Source organism: Mus caroli, unplaced genomic scaffold (genome assembly GCF_978045245.1).
Source record: "Mus caroli unplaced genomic scaffold, Mus_caroli_1 scaffold_10, whole genome shotgun sequence".
In the NCBI taxonomy this organism is placed as follows: domain Eukaryota; kingdom Metazoa; phylum Chordata; class Mammalia; order Rodentia; family Muridae; genus Mus; species Mus caroli.
This window is the reverse complement of record NW_028227265.1, coordinates 11,928,854-11,951,124: the sequence shown is the minus strand read 5'-3', so window position 1 is coordinate 11,951,124 and position 22,271 is coordinate 11,928,854. Positions and strand designations below refer to the sequence as shown.

The window sequence follows — 22,271 nt, the reverse complement described above, 5'->3', positions numbered from 1 at the left end:
ATTTCTGTTCACTTGGCTAAGCGATCGCGGCCAGGCAGGTGGTACTGGGGCTGCCTCAGTTTCCCCCTGGTCGGGCAAGGCATGACTCTTTTGGGATGCTCTGGCGGGTCGGGACCCGCCTTGGGACAGGGCGGCGCGTTGAGGGGGGCGGCCCCGAGGAGTCACGTGGCGCGGCCGCCTCCAAAGCAGAAGTAAGGAGCGCGGCTGAGCAAGACCTGCGCTGCCGGACTGCCCGGGCCCCAGGCGGCTGCTGCACGAGGGACCCCCGAGTCCCCCCCAGCCCGTGGCTGGCAGGCCCAGGGATTGTGCGGGTGGCTGCGCTCCGGGGGTACCGCCAGGTGAGTAGCCCGGATGGATGGAGCTCCCCGGGGACTTGCGCGTGTGCGGGGACCCTAGAGCTGGCACCCCGTTGGGTGGGGACTGCGCCGGAGCACAAGAGGGCGCGGGCAGGGCTGGGGTGCGCTATCCGGGCAGGTGGCGGGGTGTGCCCTGGGGAACCCTTGCTTAGGGACAGCCGGGCCCGGCCCAGCCGTCGGCCACTTCCTCTCCCGGGGCTGGCGCCACCTCTCCAGGGTGAGCAGTGGCCAACTAGGGTTTGAATGAGAGACGCGGCTCCGGGTGCTGGGGTGGCCGAAGCGTCTGCCTCGCCACCGAGAGTCCTGCGCGGGAGCCGCTTCCCCGCTTGCGGGGACTTGATTTTGAACTTGGGACAGTACTTCCCAGTAGTACACAGGTGGCTCCGGGGTGGGGCGGAGCAGCTCTTTTCCACACGCGATTATGGGACCCGCCCCTCCCGCAATTCAGTTCAGTTTGGGATCTCAAAGGGGTCATTTGCCTCGCGGGGAGCCAGAATTCGAAGGGAAGGTGGGTTGTATCCGGACCTAGGAGGCTGATACCTGGAAAGTCAGGAGCAGGTCCTGATCTCGAACTGTTGAGAGAGAGGCTGGCAGGGCGAGGGGGCGACACGCCCTGGAAACAGGTGGCTTTCTCTCTGAGACCTAAATTTGAATTTCAGTTCCATTTATGTGACACAGCACACAGAGAGGAGCCCCCCCCACCCCCACCCCCCGAGTCCAGGTTTCTCTCTTGGGTCCCATACTAGACCAGAGCCTGTTTTCCGGGGCATAAAAGAGACTCCCTGCAGTTCCTGACCCAGGTGGCAAAGGCCCTTCCTGGTGGGCACAGGTCATGGCCCCTGCTCTTTGCTTCTGCGGGACACTTACAGGATGTTGGGGTTGGGACTAGCCCTAGGCTGTTACCCATTTTGCACGGTTGTGGGCAGCAGTGTAGCAGTCCCAGGGGATTTTGGTTGTGGATTTTTATTGATGTTTAAAATTACTAGGTGCTTGGCCTCCCAGGCAAGGCGGCGTGTGTGGGGTACTCAGAAGGAGCCCCAGCGGGGACCCCTTTGCACCTCCTGGGCGAAGTTGGTGGGAAGTTACTGGTGGGAAAACTTCTGCAAATAATTAATTTCGAAAATAGGCAACCCTCTCCCTGCCCTGTCTCCGCAAAAGGGCTTTTCTGTTTCAACTAACAGAGTGGACCCATTCATATGTCTTGTCTCATCCTCTCTCAGTGGCCCCCTCTAGATTTACAAGCAATGCTTTCGATACTTATAATTATATATATATATATATATATATATATATATTACTAATAACATTTATATTATAACTCATTAATTTGTAAGTTTCTTTTTTTAATCAAAATAGCTCACAAGTCTCCCAAGATCAAAATTGGCTTGTGATAATTTATGAATCCACTCCTTTCCGTAGCTTCTGTACATTTTAAATTTTTTTTAAATTTTTAATATTTTTTATTACATATTTTCCTCAATTACATTTCCAATGCTATCCCAAAAGTCTCCCATACCCTCCCCACAACTTCCCTACCCACCCACTCCCATTTTTTTGGCCCTGGCGTTCCCCTGTACTGAGGCATATAAAGTTTGTGTGTCCAATGGGCCTCTCTTTCCAGTGATGGCCGACTAGGCCATCTTTTGATACATATGCAGCTAGAGTCAAGAGCTCCCGGGTACTGGTTAGTTCATAATGTTGTTCCACCTATAGGGTTGCAGATCCCTTTAGCTCCTTGGGTACTTTCTCTAGCTCCTCCCATTTTAAATTTTTTAAAATTATTTTTGAGACAATCTCATTATATAGTTGAGGTTAGCCTTGAACTTCTGATATTCCTGTGTCCACCTCCCAAGTGCTGGGATGATCAGTGTGTGCCAATACTCTTGGCCTGTAGGGGATGCCCTCCCCCCAACCCCCACCCCCAGCCCACCCCCACTTCCCAGAGATGAGGAGCTCAAGTGTTTCTGGTTTTATGGTCCTGTGAGCATCTTTCCGGATGTCTCGTTTTGCACAAGAGTGCTTGCTGGATCAACTTTATACTTTAGAGGTGCTTACCCTTAAAAAAAAAAAAAAAAAATAAGTCAACCGTGTTTTCACTTCCACGTGTACAGGTGGACATTGTTGGTTCTTGGATTGGACCTTCCCATGCTTTTAGGATGCCCGTCAAATGAACCCCAATATCCCTGGTGTGGTGGGAAGGGCAGGCAATATTCGAGGGTTCAGCTGGTCCAGAGTCTAGTAGAATTCTTCTTTGGGTTTTTGGCTGAAATCCAGCGCTGACCCACATGTGCAAAGAGTGCTCAAGAGACGGATAGTCCCTGTTTCCTGTTTTGGGGTTCTTGTGTGTGTGAGAAGTTGGTTTCAAAGTGTGAAGGACAGAAATGTGAAGAAAAAAAAAAAAAAGAAAAGAAGTTTCTTCTCAGCCTCACCACCAGCCATGTTTGTACTGATTATGTGAGTTAATCAGGTTACCCATAGTAGGGGTGGAGGGAAGGGGAGTCTAGGCTAATTCATTCATTTTGGAAAGAACAAAACAGAAGCAAAGAGGGAGTTATCTTGATGGCTAGGACCCTGCTCTGGGAATACAGTCAGCTGGAGGAGACCTTCTTGCCTTGGGCGTTGGAGCTTGGAATACTCTGTCTGAGCTGGCCACTGCCTGATGCCCTGTCCAGAATCTGTTTCCAGTGTGGTGTTGCTTCAGGGCTTGGGATCTTGCTGGGGGGAAACCTTTCCTGGGCATCTGACCGTGAGAAACAGTGAGGATGCCAGGATGGAGCATTCTGTATAGTGCAGAACTGTGCAACGGGGACCTGGATCTTCCACTTTGTAAGCTGTGTGACCTTGGACAAGCCAGTCCCCTTACCCACTCTTCAAAGAGTCGGCCAGTGTTGTTGGCATGTGGCCAAATACTGAATTTACAAAAAGCAAGCCCTGAAAGGATCAGACTCATATGACTGTCTGTGTGTGTGACCTTGGTCATATAATTTCCTCCTCTCTGGATGGATTTTGATTTTTAAAGCTGTCAGCTTTTCTCCCTCTTCTCCCAGTGCTAGGAACTGAACTCAGGACTTGGCTCTTGCTGGGCAAATGCTCTACCCCTGAGCTGTATTCCCAGGCATGTATTGGTCTATAAGGTACCTGAGGGTAAACTGGTGTCATGTCTAGAGAGTTTTATATTAACAGCTACTTTCCAGGGGGCCTTTGCTTCTGTCCCCTGAATAATGAAATAGCCTGGAAACTCCCCTCTCTCATCTCCAGTGGGTAGCCTGCTTAACTGATAGTGTCAATATAAATAGCGTGTTTGGTATGGCTAGCTCCCAAGTGGACAGGAGAGCTATGAGTGTATATATATATATCTTGTGAGGTCACATCCTGGCTTGTGTTGAAGCCTGTTCCCCAGGCTAGATGACTGTTCCTCTACCAGCTTTTCACTCTGTAGCCCAGGCTGGCCTTGAATTCTTAGCAACCCTCCTGCCTCAGCCTCCCCAAGTGCTAGGATTATAGCTGGATGCCCTGTTGTGTGTTTTTATCTCATTTTCGCAGGGTCTAGTATAAGTCAAGTTGGCCTTAACTGTGGATGACCTTGGACTTCTGATTCTCTTCCCCCTACCTCTCTTGTGTTGGGCTTACGGACTATGGCCACCAAACTCTCTCTATGTGGCACTGAGAACCAAACATGCTAGGCAAGCATTCTATCCACTGAGCCACACCCCCAGTGCCTCATCTTTTTACAAGATGGAACTCAAAAGCCTTCCTTCCTCAGCTGATTTCTCTGAGTCCTTTAGGCCTCGGGTGGGGTGGGGGGGAGGGAGGTAGGAGGGGAAGGAGGGAGGGGGAGGGGGCAGGTATGGGAGTGGGGAGGGTGGCATTGCACCTGGCTCTACACTGCTGTTTCTTCCCAAGCCATAGACAGGGAACAGGTAGAGACAAGGCCAGCACTCCCACGGAGGCACCTTTCTGCCTTCCTTCGAGCAAAGGGCAAGGTCTGAGCCTCTCCCTGTTCGCTGACATTTGCATCCTAGTTCCCAGCCCAAGCAGAGTTGATACTCAGAGCTCTGCTCACCTGGCTGATGGATAGAAAGCATCCATCAGTCAGTGTTTAGTTCCCCAAATCACACCATCCATACCTCAGTGTATTTTGTCCTCGTTTTGCAAGTGACAGGGTGGAGGTTCAGAGCAAATTGCCTAGAGACTGAGCAGATTGGAGGCCCCGACAGTCCTAGTCCAAGGCCTGCCTCTCACTTCCTGTTCTTTGGCCTGGGTGGAATAGCTCTCTAGTGCTGCTTGGTAATCCTGGTGGATATAATGACAACTGTGGGACCTGGCAGGAGGAGCTGAGGTTGTCACACAGTTCCACTGAGCACCCTCTTAGTTGATTTAAAAAAAATCTTATTTATGTACTTATTAGTATTTACTATATATTGTTATATGTAATACTATGCAATATAATTAATTATATTATTTATCTATGTACATTGGTGGGTTTGCTTTTGCCTATGTCTGTATGAGTTTGTCAGATCCCCTGGATCTGGAGTTAAACAATAGAGTTGTGAGCTGTCATGTGGGTTCTGGGAATTGAACCCGGGGCCTCAAGAAGAGCAGCCAGTGCTCTTAACTGCTAAGCCATCCTCTCCAGCCCCTAAGTTGACTTTTTAAAAAATATATTTTTAAAAATATATATGAATATTTTCCTGCATATATGTATTGTATCATGTGTGTGCCTGGTACCTGAGGAGGTCAACAGAGGGTATCAGACCCCCTGGAGCTGGAGTTTGGTGGTCTTAAGCTACCTGACATGGGGGGTGGGGACAAAATCCTGATCCCTTGCAAAAGCGACAAGTGCTCTTAACTGCTGAGCCATCTCTCCACTCAACTCTTTCTCTCCTATTTTTTTGAGATACTGTCTTGTGTAGCCCAGGGTACCCCCTAACTTACTACGTAGCTGAGGTTGACCCTGAGTTGATATTTCTACACCCCGCTTCCATGCATCACCACAGCTGGCTTGTGGCCTTGTTTTAGGGTCCTGGGATGATAGATTATTTTATTTAGGTCTTACAAAGTCTTCATGAGGTAGGTAACATTCCTGTCCTTTGCATGGCTGGAAATGAGGTCCAAAGGGTGTGGTGTCTAGGTGCGCCTAGCTCCGCATCCAGCAGGCTCAAGGGGCTTTGAGCTGAGAAGTGATGGGATTGAGTTTGCGTTCTAAAATGCTGCCAGCCACTGGGCTGAGAATCTCAGGGGCTCGGGGCAAGAAGCTGGGTACAGTGGAGAGCTCCTCGGAGAAGCCAGGGAGAGGGAAGAATGCTTGAATTCTGAATCTGCCCATTGTTTTGGGGCCATGAGAAAGTCCAGACAATGGCTGGGATACTTACTGAAGCAGAACTGCCCGTAGGAGGGCGCTGCTCCAAAGACACTTGGGTACTCTGCTTTGCTGTACACGGGAGGCTGAGGGTTCCCCTCTGGGCTTAGGAACCCCTTGAGGAGGGATGAAATGGAAGCAGAGGTGTGGAGAAGCCACCATTAGCAGGATTCCGCGCTTGCATTTGTTGGGGGGCTGCCAGACCTGGACATTTTCTACGTTTTTGGTCTCATTGTTATGCAGAAGAACCAGTTGTTCTCATTTTTTGTTATAAATGGATGGTTAGGTTCTAGCAGGTTAGATACCGTGCTGGAGCGAGGTTACTGAGCCTGTCAGAACGGCTTTGCTTATTCAAATTTGGACAAGAAGAGATTTGGTTATTCAAAGTCTATCTAGCGGTGTGGGGGGGGAGGGGTCAAGGAGGCCAATAGTCCCCCTCCCCATCTCCACCCAGACTTTATTTAAACCTGCGCCTTCTGCCTGTGCTCTCTAAGTGGCCAAGGGCTCTTAGCACTAGAACCTTCACCTATAACTTTACCTATAACAGGGTCTTGGCTCCTGATACTGACACTCCATTCACACACCCACCTCAGTTAATCAAAGCCAGTTCACTCTTTTATCCCTCCCACCCCCCTGCAGCCTCCATATTTCTCCTGCTTCTCCTGTCTCCCTGGAGCGGCTGACAATGACCACCATGGTCAACGTGGACACCCTTCCAGAATATGAGAAGAGTCAGATCAAGAGAGCGCTGGAGTTAGGGACGGTGATGACTGTGTTCAACGCCCGCAAATCCACCCCAGAGCGGAGGACAGTACAGATGATCATGGAGACTCGGCAGGTGGCATGGAGCAAGACCGCGGACAAGATTGAAGGCTTCTGTAAGTACTTGTTGGGCAGAGCAGCGGGGTTCATAAGCCCTGCCTACCAGAGTAGCATCTGCTCATTCACCCTGCTTTATTTAAACCTGTCGCGTCTGTCAGGATGAGTGTTGATTTGGTCCATTCTTCTTTTAAAGATTTATTTTATGTCTATGAGTACACTGTAGCTGTCTTTAGACCCTCCAGAAGAGAGCATCAGTCCTCATTACAGATGGGTAATGAGAGCCACCGTGTGGTTGCTGGGAATTGAACTCAGGACCCCTGGAAGAGCAGTCAGTGCTCTTAACCACTGAGCTGGCTCTCCAGCCTCATTTGGTTCCACTTTGTGTGGGTGGGGGCGGGGTGAGGTTGAGATCAGGTGGGGGAAGTTGATCCAGGGAAGTTCTTGTGAAACGACAGTAACCCCAGTTGGTCAACTTGGCCCTGATATTGAAACAGTAGTGGGGATCATCTGGTCCCAAAGGTAGCGAGCTGTCTGGCTTCTGACAGGCCTGGGGAGGCTGGGGGCTTAGTAGCCAAATGCCTAATGATTTATTTATTTTGTTGCAAACCACAGCAGCAAGGAGCTCTGTGTTTAAAGGTACAGGGAAGGTACAGGGAAGGAGAAAAAAATAAATCAGTTACTGTTTGCAGCCTTCAGATGAAATTCTGGTCCTGGTGGCTGTGCCTTCTCTTGTCACCTTATACTGGGCTGTTGGCTCAGTTCTGGGACTTTCTGAGGAGATTGTAGCAAACAGAGTTTTCAGTTGCAGATGTGTGCTTTAATTTGATTTCTTACCAATTAGCATGAGTTTGTTTGAAGTTTATTTGTTCATTTAAGGTGTGTACGTGTGGGTGCGTGCACGTTCATAGCATTCGTATGAGGGTCAGGGTGGGGCACTTGTGGGAGTTGCCTCTCCCCTACATGTGGATTCTGGGGACAGAACTCAGGCTATCTGGTTTGGCCACAAGCACCTTCACCCACTGAGGTGATCTTGTCCGCCCTCTTTGTTTTAGAAGGGTCTCATGTAGCCCAGGCTAGCCTGGAACTTGGAACGTAGCTGAGGATGATTTTCAACCGGCGATCTCCCTGCTTTTAGCTCTCAGAGCTGGGGAGAGAGGTGGTGTACCTCAACACTGCTATTTATTTATTTATTTATTTTTATGCTGGGCTGGGAATGGAACCCAGCGTTTGTACATAATAGACAAGCACTCTGCCAAATGAGCTATGTCCCCAGGTCCGTACTGAAAAGCTCACATGATTTTTTCTTACAGTAATTTCTTTACTTGTGTGTGTGTGTGTTTATGTTATGGCATGCGTGCACAGGTCAGAGGACAACTTATAGGAGTTGATTCTCTCCTCTTACCATGTGGGGCCTGGGGATTAAACTTAAAGTCATCTGGCTTGGTGGCAAGTGCCTTTTCCCATGGAGCCCTCTTGGCAGGCCCCTGACTAGCTTTTCATAGAAAAATTATAATGTACTTTTGAAATAGCAGTGCTAGGAGTTGAGGCAGGAGGATTGTGGGTTCACTGTGGCCACATAGTGAGACCTTGCCTTAAAAATGAAGTACTGTGAGAAGCTAGAGAATTAACTCACAAGTGCCTTTCACCTCTGACCCTTTCTTCACCCATATCCTGCATAAGCTCTGACCTAGCTTGTTCTCTGTTGCTGTATATATACCATGACCAATGGCAAATAGGAGGAAAAGATTTATTTCAGTTTACAGGTTACAGCCTATCTTTGAGGAAAGCCAGGGCAGGAACTCAAAGCAGAAGTGAAGAGACACCATGGTGGTAGAATGCTGCTTACCAATTTGCCTTGCTATCTCTGGCTTGCTCGGCTAGTTTTCCTAGGATGACACCGCCCATGGTGGGCTGGGCCCTTTTACTTCTATTAGCCATCAAGAAAATGTCCCACAGATGGGGCCACAGGGCAATCTGATAGAGGCAATTACTTTCCCCAGGTGACTCTGGGATGAAGAGGCTTTACAGCTGAAGCTAAGGATGGCCAGCTCATTAGTCGTTTATTTAGTCTTCTGGTAATAGTCTGCCTTCATGTGACAGGTGTGTCTTAAATATTTCATATAACCTCTGCTCCTTGGTTTCTTTTCACCTGGGGCTGGTTCCTTATCAGCACACGTTGATCTGCCTCTTGCTTTCACGGGCCTGGCTGCACCGTGACAGTTTAACCCAGAGTGGGTCATGTGCTGTTCCCTGCCATTTGTCAGGAACTGCAGCAGTGGGTTTTTGCAGTCTTCTTAAAAAGTAAGTCATGTTTTTATTGAAACAAGATTGACTTAACACACAGTTTATGGTTCAAAGAGACCATGCAAAGCCGGGTGTGGTAACTCAAACCAGTAATCCCAGCCTCTGGAGGTTGAGGCAGGATTAGAGGATTATGGGTTGAAGAGAATCTTGAGCCAGGTATAGGTGGCATGCGCCTTTAATCCCAGTGCTTGGGAGGCAAAGGCTGGCAGATCTCTGTGAGTTCGAGGCCAGCTTTTCTACATAGAGAATTCCAGGACAGCAGGGTTATGTAGAGAGACCCTAGAGAGAGAGGGAGGGAGGAACGGAGAGAGAGGGAGGAAGGGAGAGGGAGGCAAAGGGAGAGAGAGGGAGGGACAGGGAGGGAGAGAGAGATATGCTGAGCTACAAAAGCCAGGCATGGTGGGAGACACCTGTGATCTCAGGGCTGGCCAGCCAGGGTAATGACAAGGTGAGGTGCAGGTTCAGTGAGGGATCCTGACTCAGAATATAAGGCAGGGAGCAGCAAGGAGACACTAGTCACTGCCATCCACTTGCAAGTACAGAGCACATTTAATCATGTGTTAGCATCAGCATGGTCAGTTCTGGTACACTTTCAGTAAGTGGCACTTACCCCATCCCACTGACCCCCTTCCTCCATCTTCCCCACCCCCCCCCCCCCCGCCAGCCCCCCCCCCCCTCCGCCAGCCCTGAATCTACTTTCTGTTTCTACAAATGCCATTTATAGAAGGCTGTATTGTGGCCATTTCATGGACAGGGAATCCTAATTTTGGCTTTTGCATGTGGCTTCTTTCTGCTTTGTGTCTTAGAATTTATCCACATTTTAGTGAGAAACAGAATTTGATTCCTTAAGATATCCAGGCAATACTCTACAGTAAAATTAGTCTGTTTGTTAATTTTAGGTCATTTACCTGTTTTCCCGTCTCTTATCTAATCTGAGCATTTGTTTGCAGGTTTTTAAAATTTATCCGGGTATGTGTGTGCACCTTCGTGAGTTTATGTGCATGTGTGTTCAGGTCCCCATGGGCACCTGAGGGTCACTTGATGTGGGTGCTGGGAATTGAACCTACATCCTCTGCAAGAGCAGTCAGTGCTCTTAACCACAGAGAGAGCCTTCTCTCCATTCCTGGTGTAGAGGTTTTGATGTAGGTCCTTGCGCTGCCCCCCACCTTCACCCCCCTCTGCCCCCGTGCTTAATGTGAAATTTAGGTGTCATATGCAGTGTGTGTGGGATGCTGTCCTTGCTTTATTTCTGCATACAAGCTGTAGGCGCCTCATGCCAGGGTACGGTGTGTTTCCACCTTATAGGGGGAAGTTGGTGTCACTCCACAAAAGAAGCAGCTTTACTTTGCACTGGAGCCTTGAGGTCTGTCCCCACCCCTTCTCCCGCACTGCCATTGACTTCTGTGCTTGTCCATTCACTGGTCAAGCCTAGCGATTCTGCATAATACTTCCTTCTTTCCTCCCTTCCTTCCTTCCTTCCTTCCTCCCTCCCTCCCTTCCTTCCTTCCTCCCTCCCTCCCTCCCTCCCTCCCTTCCTCCCTCCCTCCCTTCCTCCCTTCCTCCCTTCCTCCCTCCCTCCCTTCCTTGCTTTCGATTTATTTATATTTATTTTATGTATATGAATATACTGTAGCTGTCTTCAGACACACTAGGAGAGTGCGGTCCAATCACATTGCAGATGGTTGTGAGCCACCACGTGGTTGCTGGGAATTGAACTCAGGAGTTATGGAAGAGCAGTCAGTGCTCTTGACCACTGGCCCATCTCTCCAGCCCTCTGCATAGTTCTTAATTTTTTTGTTTTTGTTTTTGTTTTTGTTTTTCGAGACAGGGTTTCTCTGTATAGCCCTGGCTGTCCTGGAACTCACTTTGTAGACCAGACTGGCCTTGAACTCAGAAATCCTCCTGCCTCTGCCTCCCGAGTGCTGGGATTAAAGGCGTGTGCCACCATGCCCGGCAAAAAACCTTTTTTTTTAGGAAACAATTCATTATCACAATCTCTCTCTGTCTCTCTCTGTCTCCATCTCTTTCTGTCTGTCTCTGACTATCTGTCTCTCATTCTGTGTGTGTGTGTGTGTGTGTATGACACAACCTGTTACTGCCTCTTTCCTTCTCAACCTACTTTAGTTTGGAGATAGCTCTGCCAGGTACCTGATAGAGCTCTGGCAGTTGCTAAATTTGATGTAAATCTCCTGGAGCCCACAGCGTCCTGCTGGGGACCAGCAGGAGTCTTGTCTTCTGTTAGCTTGGCCCTTCCATGTTTGCATAGCTTTCTCTGTCTTGGTTGCCACTGCACATGCTATGGCTGGGAGTGAGGATGAGGAGTCTCATCAGGGGAGCCCTCCTGCCCCACAGCATCTGATAACACCCCCCCCCATGCTCCTCCTCTGATTCCTGCATCCTTTACAGGAAGTAAAGGAAGGAAGGAAGACTCACTGCTAGCAGAAGAGCTGCCTGCCTTGTGTGGAGAGTGAGGGGCAGGATTTGCCAGCTGGCCAGTGAGGATGGCACATTGGAGGAGGCACTGTGGGAACCACAGATGCAAATGAGCAGATTGTGGGTCAGATCTGGAGAGGGTTCAGTTGGGTCATTGTGGCCTAGCCAGAGGGACTTGATGGGAGTGCTTAGCTATCGTGGTTTGGGGTCGAGTGGTGATGATGATGGTGGTGGTGGTGGTGACAGTGAGGCTGATTGTGATTATTGTGGTGGTGATGGTGTTGATTGGTGGTGGTGGTGGTGGTGCTGATGGTGATGGTCTGATTGTGATGATGGTGGTGGTGATTGATGGAGGAGGTGGTGGAAGAGACTGTAGTGATAAGGTGAAATTATTTTTCTCCAACACAATCTCTATGGAGAGATGGAGGCTCTCCTCTTGCTGTTCTTTCAGACAGAGAGGAAACTGCAGAGGACCTGGGAGGTCGTAGCTGGAAGCTTCCTTTCTAGAATAACCTTCCTTTTTTGCGCCTGCAGTGCCCCTCTCTGGGGTGCCCCTTCTGTATCTGGGATGCCCCTTCTGTATCGGAGCAGCCGAACAATGGCTGCAATTGGCGTTTTGGTTTTGGCGGTGGTGTCCTGGGTTTTGCTGACGGTGGGGGCTTGTTTGGCCTTGATAGTCTGAGGAACTTTCTTCCATCCTAAGTAATGACTGCCATGGCTGTCAAGCAAATACGCAAAGAGGACCTGAGCTTCTTCACGCTGCCTGGTACTTGTGCCTAGGCGTACAGGTGAGACTGGACAGTGATGACCCCTAAAGACCCAAGGAACTCTCACCAGGGCTTGGAGCTTGCCACATAGGCCACGTTGGCTGGTCAGTGAGATCTGGGGCTCTTCACTCACTTTACCTCCGCAGTGCTGGGATTGCAAGTGTCCGCCAGGACATAGGCGTTTGTATGCAGGTACCAGGGATTGAGCTTGGGTTCTGGCACTAATGCAGCAGAGCACTTTACCACAGAGCCATCTCCCCAGCTCCAAATGGTAGTAGTCTTTGGTGAATCCTTTTGGAAAGAACTTGTCCCCACCACCTGTCTATATTGTGAGCAGGGGTTGCACCCCAGAGACAACAGAGCCCTGTGCCACTGTGAACGAAACTAGATGCCCTGATGCCAACTGCCCTGCTTGTGGGCAGTGTTGGGCTTCAGTGCCACGACTTACTCTGCAATGTGGCTTTCTTTGGGAGGAAGGAGACAGTCTGTTTAGAGGGGAGAGTCCAACCCCCACCAATTTATCTAGACAATAAACCAAGCAGGAAAAGGACCTACATGTACCCTTGATTCCCAAGGTTTGTCCCTGAATATATCAGTATCTGGGTTTCAGACACAGACAGGCAGTGACTCTGAGCTGTGCGGCTCTTCACCCACGCAATGTGATTCTGTTTCGGCCTCCCCGACACCCCTGACTTCTCTCCCTCCGTTCTTCCTTTCCTTTTCTTCCCTTCCTCTCCTGAGTCTTTCTCTACAGTTCATGGTGGCCCTAAACCTGTAGAGCAAGCATCTCCTGCTTCTGTCCCACTCTGATGCTGGGATTACAGGCATGTGCCACCATGCACACCTTCTGGGACTTCAGTTTTCTTTTTGGTATTGACAGCAGAGCATATTTGTCCCCAGGGTATCGTGGGACTGACTTTGTGAATGTTTGTAACAGGGCAGATGGAGGGTTCTTCACAGGGTGTCTCTCAGCCTCTCAAATAGGTGACTGAAACACCAGGTCACTAGCAGGTACCAGTGTGTGTGTGATATGTCTGCCTCCTGCTCCTCTGTGGTCAAATCCAGGGTCTTGCCAGAGCTGGCCTAGGATGTGAGGCAGTGTGCTGACGGGCAGCCTGTCTCCTTGCCTCCTCCCTTCCACAGGCCAGGGAAACCAAGGGCTGTTCTGGGCTTACAGGAGTGGTGTGCGCAGGTTGTGGCTGGTTCTGCAGACTGCTCCAGGTGGGGTCAGTTTAGTGCATATCTCTGCAGCAGCAAGAGGGATTGGGGAGCTGCAGCTTGCACTTCTAAGTGGAGTTGGTGGTCATGGGTGGGCAGACATTTTGGGGGCGTGTGTGTGAAGTGCTGGTGTGAAGGAGTCTGTGCTGAGAAAGAAGAACATGGGAACTTAGTAATCTGTAGAAAAGAAAGTAGCAACATTGGCTTAGCAGAAGGAGGGGCTAGCCAGCACTCCACCTCCCAGAGGGGAGGAGGAGGAGGGAGAGGAGCAGGAGGGAGAGGAGGAGAAGGTGGGGAGGCTCGGTCAGGAACTGAGGTCTCTCTGGTTTCTGCAGCACCTGCAGACTGGCCTGCTGCAAGCCTCACCGAGCCAGCAGTCATCCAGACTGACTGTGTGGGGAAGGGTCGCGTCTCTGAGGTACAAGTACCAGGCCTGGTATCCTGAGGGTTTACTGTGGAAATGGACCTCAGAGTGGTCCCTCTCCTTGGCTTTAGCATTCCCAAGTGAAACAAACCAAAGCCACCCCAATCCAATGGAGCCTGCTGTAGAGACGATTCAAGAATCCATCCATAAATGCATTTAAAACTATAACTGGGCGAGAACACACACTTAGTTCTCCACCTGGGAGAAATGTAATCAGATGCCCCAACCAAACCCCTCCTGTTCGTTTGTTGGTTTCCTTTCAAAATGTAAGATCTCGATGTGCTTTTACAGATCTAGAAAATGCTACCGTTTATCATATACTCCAGATGTGCCCCTTCGCATTTTCTGGCTATTTGGTTGCGTAATTATGAATTAGTTTACATATTGAATGTGAGATGGGAGGCAATGTGGCATACGTTCTATGCTGGAGAGCAGAGCTTAGCCAGGCCCGAGGACACTGGGTTCGCTCCCCCTGGCCTGTTGTCTCAGCTGTTCAGGAGGATCATAGGTTCAAGGCCTGCCCTGGCTACGGAGCGAGTCCTAAGCTGGGCTCATATCTTTAATCCTTGCACTTGGGAGATGGAGGCAGGAGGATCTGATCAGCTACACAGGAAGTTCTTGAGGCAACCTGGGCTACCCAAGACCCTTCTTCCCTTCCTCTCAAAGTAAAACAAAACAAGAAAGACAAAAGACACCATAAATGCAAGGTCAGCCTGGGCAGCCATAGCAAGGTTGTCTCTTAAAAAAAAAAAATTAAATAGTGTGTGTCTGGGCAGAATCACAGCTTGGGCTGGCAAGATGGCTCAGTGGATAAAGGGACTGTTGTCAAATGTGACAACATGGTGTATGGTGGGACGAGAGAACCAGTTTCCCCAGGCTGCTCTCTGCCCTCTGTATACCATGGCATACCTGTATGCCACAGGCATGCACACAAAATAAATAATATGAACGGGAGGAGTGGCTGAGCACCTGCCTAGCACCCTTGAGATCCTAGAGCTAATCGGTACGTAGGAAGAAAAGGAAAGTGGTTCGCGACCTGACTGGCTGCCTTTAAGTCTTGGCTCCTCAGTTTAAGAGATTCTGTCATTGGGTTTGTTGTTCCCATCTGTAAAATGGGATGTTTTGATGCCCACCCGTGTGATGTCAGGGGGATTAGAGGAGTGAGATATTAGGGAAGTTAGATGTGTCCCACCCACTTCATGAGTTAGTGCTTGATATGTGACCCAAGGTAAAGAAGATACTATTGAGGTCACAGCAATAAATCTGTAAAGCCTGCTCCAAGAAGAAGCCCTCGCTTTAAACCCTGGAAACTTTGAATGCCTTGCCCTACCTGGTGAAAGGCTCTTTGTAGAGGGGATTATGGGATGGATTTTGAGATGTGATCCTGGGTGGTGGAGCTAGGACTGATGTAGTCACAGGGTTCTTAGAGGTATGAGGGTCAAAGTGTGAGAGGGAGACATAGATGGTATTTTGTTGGCTTTGAAGAAAGGGGCCACACGCCAAGGAATGCAGGCTGTTTCTAAACACTAGAGGCACCGTGGGAACTAATTTCTGAGCCTTCACAAAGAACCGGTCCTACTAAGAGCTGTGAGATTAAAAAGTTGTAGGGCCGGGCGCGGTGGCGCACGCCTTTAATCCCAACACTTGGGGGAGGCAGAGGCAGGTGAATTTCTGAGTTTGAGGTCAGCCTGGTCTACAGAGTGAGTTTCAGGACAGCCAGGGCTACACAGAGAAACCCTGTTTCAAAAAACCAAAAAAAAAAAAAAAAACGGAAAAAACAACTTGAGTTGTCTTCACCTGCTCCTTACAGCAGAATGGAAGCTCCTGTGTTTTCTTGGCCAGTGTGGCTAAGTTGGACTGCTGCTGGCTTTGAGCCTTTCCTATTCTTATGAAGTCAAATAAAAGTACAGCTAGGCCTTTCTTGCACATACCCTCTAAAAAACCATATGGTGATTCAGTAATGACCATCTGCATAGTAGTGTAATCCTAGCACTTGGGAAGCAGAGGCAGGAAGATCACTGCAAGTTTAAGGCCAACCTAGTCTACATAGTCCCAGGTCAGCCAGTGCTCCATAGTAACATCCTGTCTCATCAAAGTGAAAATTTAATAGACAATAAACACGTATTTTGTCTTTCAATGAAAAACAAAACAAAACAAAAACGAAAAACCCTGGGTAATATGTAGCCCTCAAACAATTTGCATTTTGTTCTGTGTCTGGGGATTTTTTTTAAATGTACATATTAGAAGCTTTAGTAGTAAATCTTTTTATGTTCGTGTGTGTGTGTATGTGTGTGCATGGAGTCAGAGGACTGGGTTTATTTATTTATTGGACTTGGGGGGTTGGGTTCCTTACTTCCTTTTTTTTTTTAGATTTATTTATTATATGTAAGTACACTGTAGCTGTCTTCAGACATCCCAAAAGAGGTCATCAGATCTCGTTACGGATGGTTGTGAGCCACCATGTGGTTGCTGGGATTTGAACTTAGGACCTTCTGAAGAACAGTCAGTGCTCTTAACCACCGAGCTATCTCCTCAGCGCCGTCCGCAACTCCCCCTTTCCCCCCTCCCCCCAGTTACTTTCTACTGTGTTTCTTGAGGCAGAGTCTCTCACTGAACCTGGCTGATTCAATGAGGCTGGCTGCCTGTGAGCAGCAGGGCTCCTCCAGTCTCCCTGTCCCTGGCAGAGGCCGTCCACCCCCACCCCCCCTTATATGATGATATCTGAATTCATATCCTTCACGATGATTCTGTGGCAACCACTTTATTTGCTGAGGCCTCTCCCAGCTCCCTGACACTTTAAACATAATTCTCTCGACTAATGCGTTTGCTAGACCTGGCCTTCCAGTTTTTGGTAGTTTAAAAATCTGCCCTACATCAGTCTTCCTCCCATGTTGTTTGAAATGAGTCCCGTGTTTAAGGTTTGTTTCTTCAACGGGTGTCTGCTTTTTGGGTCATTATGTGATCCTATGTTTTCCTATATCAAATATTGTTTCTGGGAACTTTTTTTTTTTTAATAGCTAAACTTAGGCAAATTCTCTGTGGTTTTTCACTGGATAGATTTCTAAACACAGCTGCGTGGTGGGCTTGGACGATGTGGTCAGTTTTCCTAAGGAGACTCGTATCTTCTGTCCCCCTCCCGCCCCATCATCCACTCTCTCCAGGATGCAGGCTTCAGCTTTTAGAGGCCTGCAGTGGAGCAGCAGAAACCATGCTTGCTGCAGTCAGGTGTGGCAAGGCTTTCTTCCCGCCTGAGGGCTGTTTGTTCTGGCCCAGGCCCGCCAAGCCAAACCTCAGGACTGAGCAGGCTGCTTTTGGCTGGAGGGCTGCGGAGGCTGTCTCAGCACCAGCTAGATGGTATGGAGGATGGGGGAACTTTGGAGCCTTTTCCTGTGTGGCTGAGGCGGCCAGCCCAGCCTTTCTTTCACTCCACATGTCAGGTCTGGGAAGTAGTATGCTTTTCCAGTCTCCTCAGGGCGAGAGATCTGGTTTGAGGGAAATCAGGAAGCCCCGGGTGGGGGGTAGGCATGAAGATCCAAGTGCAGCCCTCAGCATCTAAGTGAAACAGTTGGGTGGTTTGGCACAATGTTTGCTATCCTAGCGCTGGGGAGGGGAGCAGAGATGGATTCCTGGGACTTGCTGACCAGCATCCTTTCCAAGCATGTAGGCAATCCCACTCCATCCCGCTCCACACCCGGCATCTCCCCTTGGGAACTTCATCAGGTAAGCTCCAGGGGAGAGAAACGAGATGGGTAGTTCCTGAGGAACAGGACCTGAGCATGCATATATACATGTATGTACATATGTGAACATACGTGATGGTTAGTTTTATGTGATTCTTTTTTATTACATCTTTATTTGTTTTGTTTTGTTTTGTTTTTGGTGTGTGTGTGTGTGTGTGTGTGTGTGTGTGTGTGTCTGTACATGCAAATCTGCCATGGCAAATGTGAAAAGGTCAGAGGGTGACTTGGGAGAATTTGTTTTCTCCCCCCCTCTGGGATCAAACTCAGGTCCTCAGGCCCTCACAGGTGGCAGGCAGCTTTACCTGCTGAGCCACATCACTGGCCGGTGGGGTGAGTTTTAGTTGTTAACCCAATGAGGGTTGGTCTGGGAAGGAAAGGGCTTCTCTGAAGGTGGACCACACTCTTTCGGAGGCTGGGGCCCAGCACTGAAAGGGAAGGTGTGATGGAGCGAGCTGACAGTGTGACTGTCTGTCTGCAGCTCCTGCCACTCAGGTCTTCCTCACACAGAGGGACTGTGGCCTGGATCTGTGAGCGAATAGAAACTCCCCCTCACTCCCCGAGTTGCCTTTGATTCCAGCAACAAAACTGAAACTTAGACAGTATGCAAAGGTGCTGTACATATAGAGTAAGGCCTGAACGACTTTCTGAAGGGGGGGGGGAGAGGTAGGTGGGCAGAGGGGAGGGGATGTGGTTCCAAAGACAGGGCCATGCAGAGTTGCCAAGGAGAGCTGACTGGAGTGGGTGGTTCCGTGTGGCTGTGTCCTCACTGGCGCACAGGGGAAGCTTAATGAATGCAGACGTTAGATCATAACCCCCCCATTCCTCCAGCTCGGACTGAACATCTTCTCTGTCCCTTAAACTACCACTGAATTTTTTTTTTACATTTACTTAGCATGTGTGTGTGTATGTATGTGTATGTATATGTATGTATATGTGTGTGTATGTAGGTGTGTGTGTGTGTAGGTGTATATATGTGTGTATGTAGGTGTGTGTGTGTGTAGGTGTATATATGTGTGTATGTAGGTGTATGTGTGTGTAGGTGTATATATGTGTGTATGTAGGTGTGTGTGTGTAGGTGTATATATGTGTGTATGTAGATGTGTGTATATGTAGGGATATGTGTGTATAGGTGTGTGTGTGTAGGTGTGTGTGTATGTGTGTATATAGATATGTGTATATGTAGGGGTATGTGTATGTATGTAGGTGTGTATATGTGGGTGTAGGTGTGTGCATGTGGAGGTGCTAAGGTATGCATGTGGAAATCTGAGAACAAATTAGGAAAGTTAATTTTTTCTTCTCATTTTCACGTAGGTCCTGGGGATCAAACTTAGGTGTGCAGAGTTAGCAGCCGCTGAATTTATATGATGAATTTATATGATGAATTTATATGATGAATTTATATGATGAATTTATATGATGAATTTATATGATGAATTTATATGATCTTGCTGGCTCTACTTTACTGGTGCTAGAGAAATTTATAGATTGCTATTGATCCCCTTTCTTACATATATACAATGCATTTTGGTCATAACTACCCCCTGACCCCTCTTACTCCCTCCAGACCTTCCCACCACCCTCTCTCAACTTTCCGTTCTCTCCTTTTCCTCATTTTCATTGCTTAAAATAAAATGCCTCACTGAGATTTGATTCCCATGCCACGGAATCCACTCAGCCGAGTGTACAGTTCAGGTAGTGAATCACACTTTGTTTGTGGGTTTGTTTGTTTGTTTGTTTGTTTTTAAGACAGGGTTTCTCTGTGTAGCCCTGGCTACCCTGGAATCGCTCTGTAGACCAGGCTGAATTCTGCAAACACAATCATAGCTAATTTTAGAACATTTTGAATCTTTTTCCCTTTGGAGTCCCTTAGCTCTGGTGTCATTTCTCCTTCCCAGTGTTGGTGACAAGTGTCTCTAACATGTCTGCCCACTGTGGACATTTTGTATAAGGAAATCACCCAGCATGTGACCTTTTTTGCTTGTTTGTTTTGTTTTGTTTTTCGAGACAGGGTTTTTCTGTGTAGCCCTGGTTGTCCTGAAACTCACTCTGTAGACCAGGCTGGCTTTGAACTCAGAAATTTGCCTGCCTCTGCCTCCCAAGTGCTGGGAGTAAAGGTGTGCGCCACCACTGCCCGGTGCTTTTGATCTTTTGTCCCCACCCCCGCCCCCCGCCCCGGGTTGCTTTGATTTAGCACTGTGGTTCTGAAGCTCAACTGCACTGTAGCATGCATTCCTTCCTCTTCAGGGCTGCATACTATTCCCTGCTGTGTACCACGAGCTGTTCACCCATTCAACCCCTGATGGACATGTAGGCCACTTCCTGTCTTAGGTCACCATGTGTAATACTGATGCAAACACATGTGTCCAAGTTCAGTGTAAATCCATGTCTTTGTTTCTCTTGGCCTCTTACCTACCTAAGAGTAGAATGGCTATGTCACTCCTAACCTTCGTAAATCATTTAAGCGCTTCTATATGCCAGTTTCCTGAATAGTCACCCATTCTGCCTTCTCCTTAGCCTCGTCTGAGGGTAGCTGCATCTGACTTTGCTACTTCCTTGCCAGCACTTGCTACTAAATTACTTTCGACTGTAGCTGTTCGGGGAGGGGTGATGCTGCATCCCACTGTGGAAAGAGAATTTGTTCTAGTAGCCAGGCTTGGCTGTGAGGCCGGCCTTTTGTCATCCCTGCTACACAGAAGCCTGAGGTGGGAGGCTCACAAGGGTCGGGCTCATCTGGGCTAGGGAGTGAGTTCAAGGCTAGCCTGGACATCTTAGAAAGATCCTATCTCAAAAACTGTAAGGGCTGGGCAGGTTCAGTGAGAGACCTTGCCTCTAAAATAGATAGATAGATAGATAGATAGATAGATAGATAGATAGATAGATAGACAGATAGTAGGAGCTACTGAGGAACACATCCTAGGGTGAGTGTCTGGGTATCAGGTCTTCACAGGCATCTGAATGGGCAAGCACCTTCTACCTCCCAGCCCCACCCCCACGAAACATAAATGACATACCCTTACACAGATACATTTTTTTTTTTTTTGAGACAGGGTTTCTCTGTGTAGCCCTGGCTGTCCTGGAACTCACTTTGTAGACCAGGCTGGCCTCGAACTCAGAAATCCGCCTGCCTCTGCCTCCCGAGTGCTGGGATTAAAGGCGTGCGCCACCACACCCGGCACAGATACATTTTAAAATGAGCTGGGGATATAGCTCAGTGATAGAGTGGCATGTACTAAGCCATGGGGTCAGGCTTCAGTCCCTACCACCTCAAATAACTTCTTATATGATTTATTTTTTTGTTTTTGTTGTTATTTTTGTTTTTGTTTTGTTTTGTGAAGATAGGGTTTCTCTGTGTAACAGAACCCTGGTTGTCCTGGGCTCACTTAGTAGACCAGGCTGGCCCCAAACTCACAGAGATCCACCTGCCTCTGCCTCCGTCTCCTGAGTGCTGGGATTAAAGGCATGCGCTACCATGCCCGGCTATTACACAGGTTTTAAAATCAACAGGCTTTCTGGCTAAACCAGTGCTTATGGCAGGGGAATTGTCTTTTTATTTTCATCTTTTTGAGCTCCAGGGCGGCCATCTTTCGCAGATGTGGTGCTCACGACGGAGTTGATGAGAATATTCTGGAAGTCTGAGCACAGAGCACATGGATGTGAGCGTGGAACAGTGGAGCATGAGTTCTGGGCTGGGGAGATGCCTCCCTGGGTAAAGTGCTTGCTGCACACAAGTGAGGACCTGAGTTCAGATCGCCAGAACCCGCTGGGCACAGTAGCCTGTAATCGATCGCCGTGTTTTGGGCATGAGACGGGAGATGAAGACCAGAAGCTCACAGGCTAGCCTTGCTAGCTTTGGTGTACAGCTGAGAACAAGAGACTCTTAAAGATGGAAGGCCAGGATGGATGCCGGAGGTTGTCTTCTGACCTCTGTACGTGGTGGGAGGTGCAGATAGAGAGAAGGAGAGGATGTGAGTCCTTGCTGGAGTCTAGAGAAATTCCCTATGTCTCTTGTTTCTTTTGTTTGTTGCTGGGAAGTAAGCTCAGAACCTTATATATGCTGGGCAAGGGCTCTGCTTCGGAGCTATAAGAAGCCCTTGCCTTATATCTGATCTTTTAGGGAACAAAAGAACCCCCCCCACACACACACACATACACGTGTGTGTGTGTGTGTGGTGTATGTGTGTGTGTGTTATAGACTCTCCTCCTGCCATGGTATCTGTGTTTTGTGACCCTATATACTGCTTATCTGTATGACCAAAGATGTCTACCTACATCCTAAATGTCCCACACCCCCAAAGTTCTTCTGCTTGCCATTTGATCAGTGTCTCAAGAAAATGGCAGAAAGGGTGTGTCCTGGGTGCTGGGACATGGGTGCTCCTTAAGGAGTTGATGGAGCAGCTGTCACGGGTCAGCTTCCCTCTGTGCACCTGTAACCATGTGATGTGTATGGATATTCCTGAGTAATGTGCAGGTGTCACCCCCAGCCTGTGACTCTCTTACCCATTTTACTGATCCATAAAGTGATCTTGAGGGACCCAACAAAGTCACCAGGCTCTCTGGGGAACTACATCAGACAGTTGTTCCTAGTCACCTTGTGTCCCAAACCTTTAGATTAAAAGATAGAAAAAGACAAAACTCCAGGCTGGGAAAGAATGTTGACAAAACACAGTGACAAAGGACCTGTATCCAAAACAAGGAGTTTTAAAACCCAACAGAGGACAGGCAACCCAATTAAAAGTGGGCCAAAGACCTGACCTCCCTTCCTGCTCCCATCCACCTCCCTGCCTTCCATCCTGTTGAAGCCACATGAAGCTGCTTCTGGGCCAGCGATGCTTAGATGACCCCAGAGTA

The 22,271-nt window shown here is 48.8% G+C and overlaps 1 protein-coding gene across 1 annotated transcript in view; it reads left to right on the top strand.

Annotated features, from left to right (window-relative positions):
• Nucleotides 1-204: 204 nt before the first annotated feature.
• The window catches only part of Plcg2 (phospholipase C gamma 2), a 135,295-nt gene continuing 113,228 nt past the window's right edge, over nt 205-22,271 (top strand). The window contains exons 1-2 of the mRNA XM_021170477.3: nt 205-338; nt 6,355-6,593. Of these exons, the coding sequence (XP_021026136.1) occupies nt 6,401-6,593 (193 nt within the window). The 5' untranslated portion in view covers nt 205-338; nt 6,355-6,400. The remainder of the gene's footprint in view (nt 339-6,354; nt 6,594-22,271) is intronic.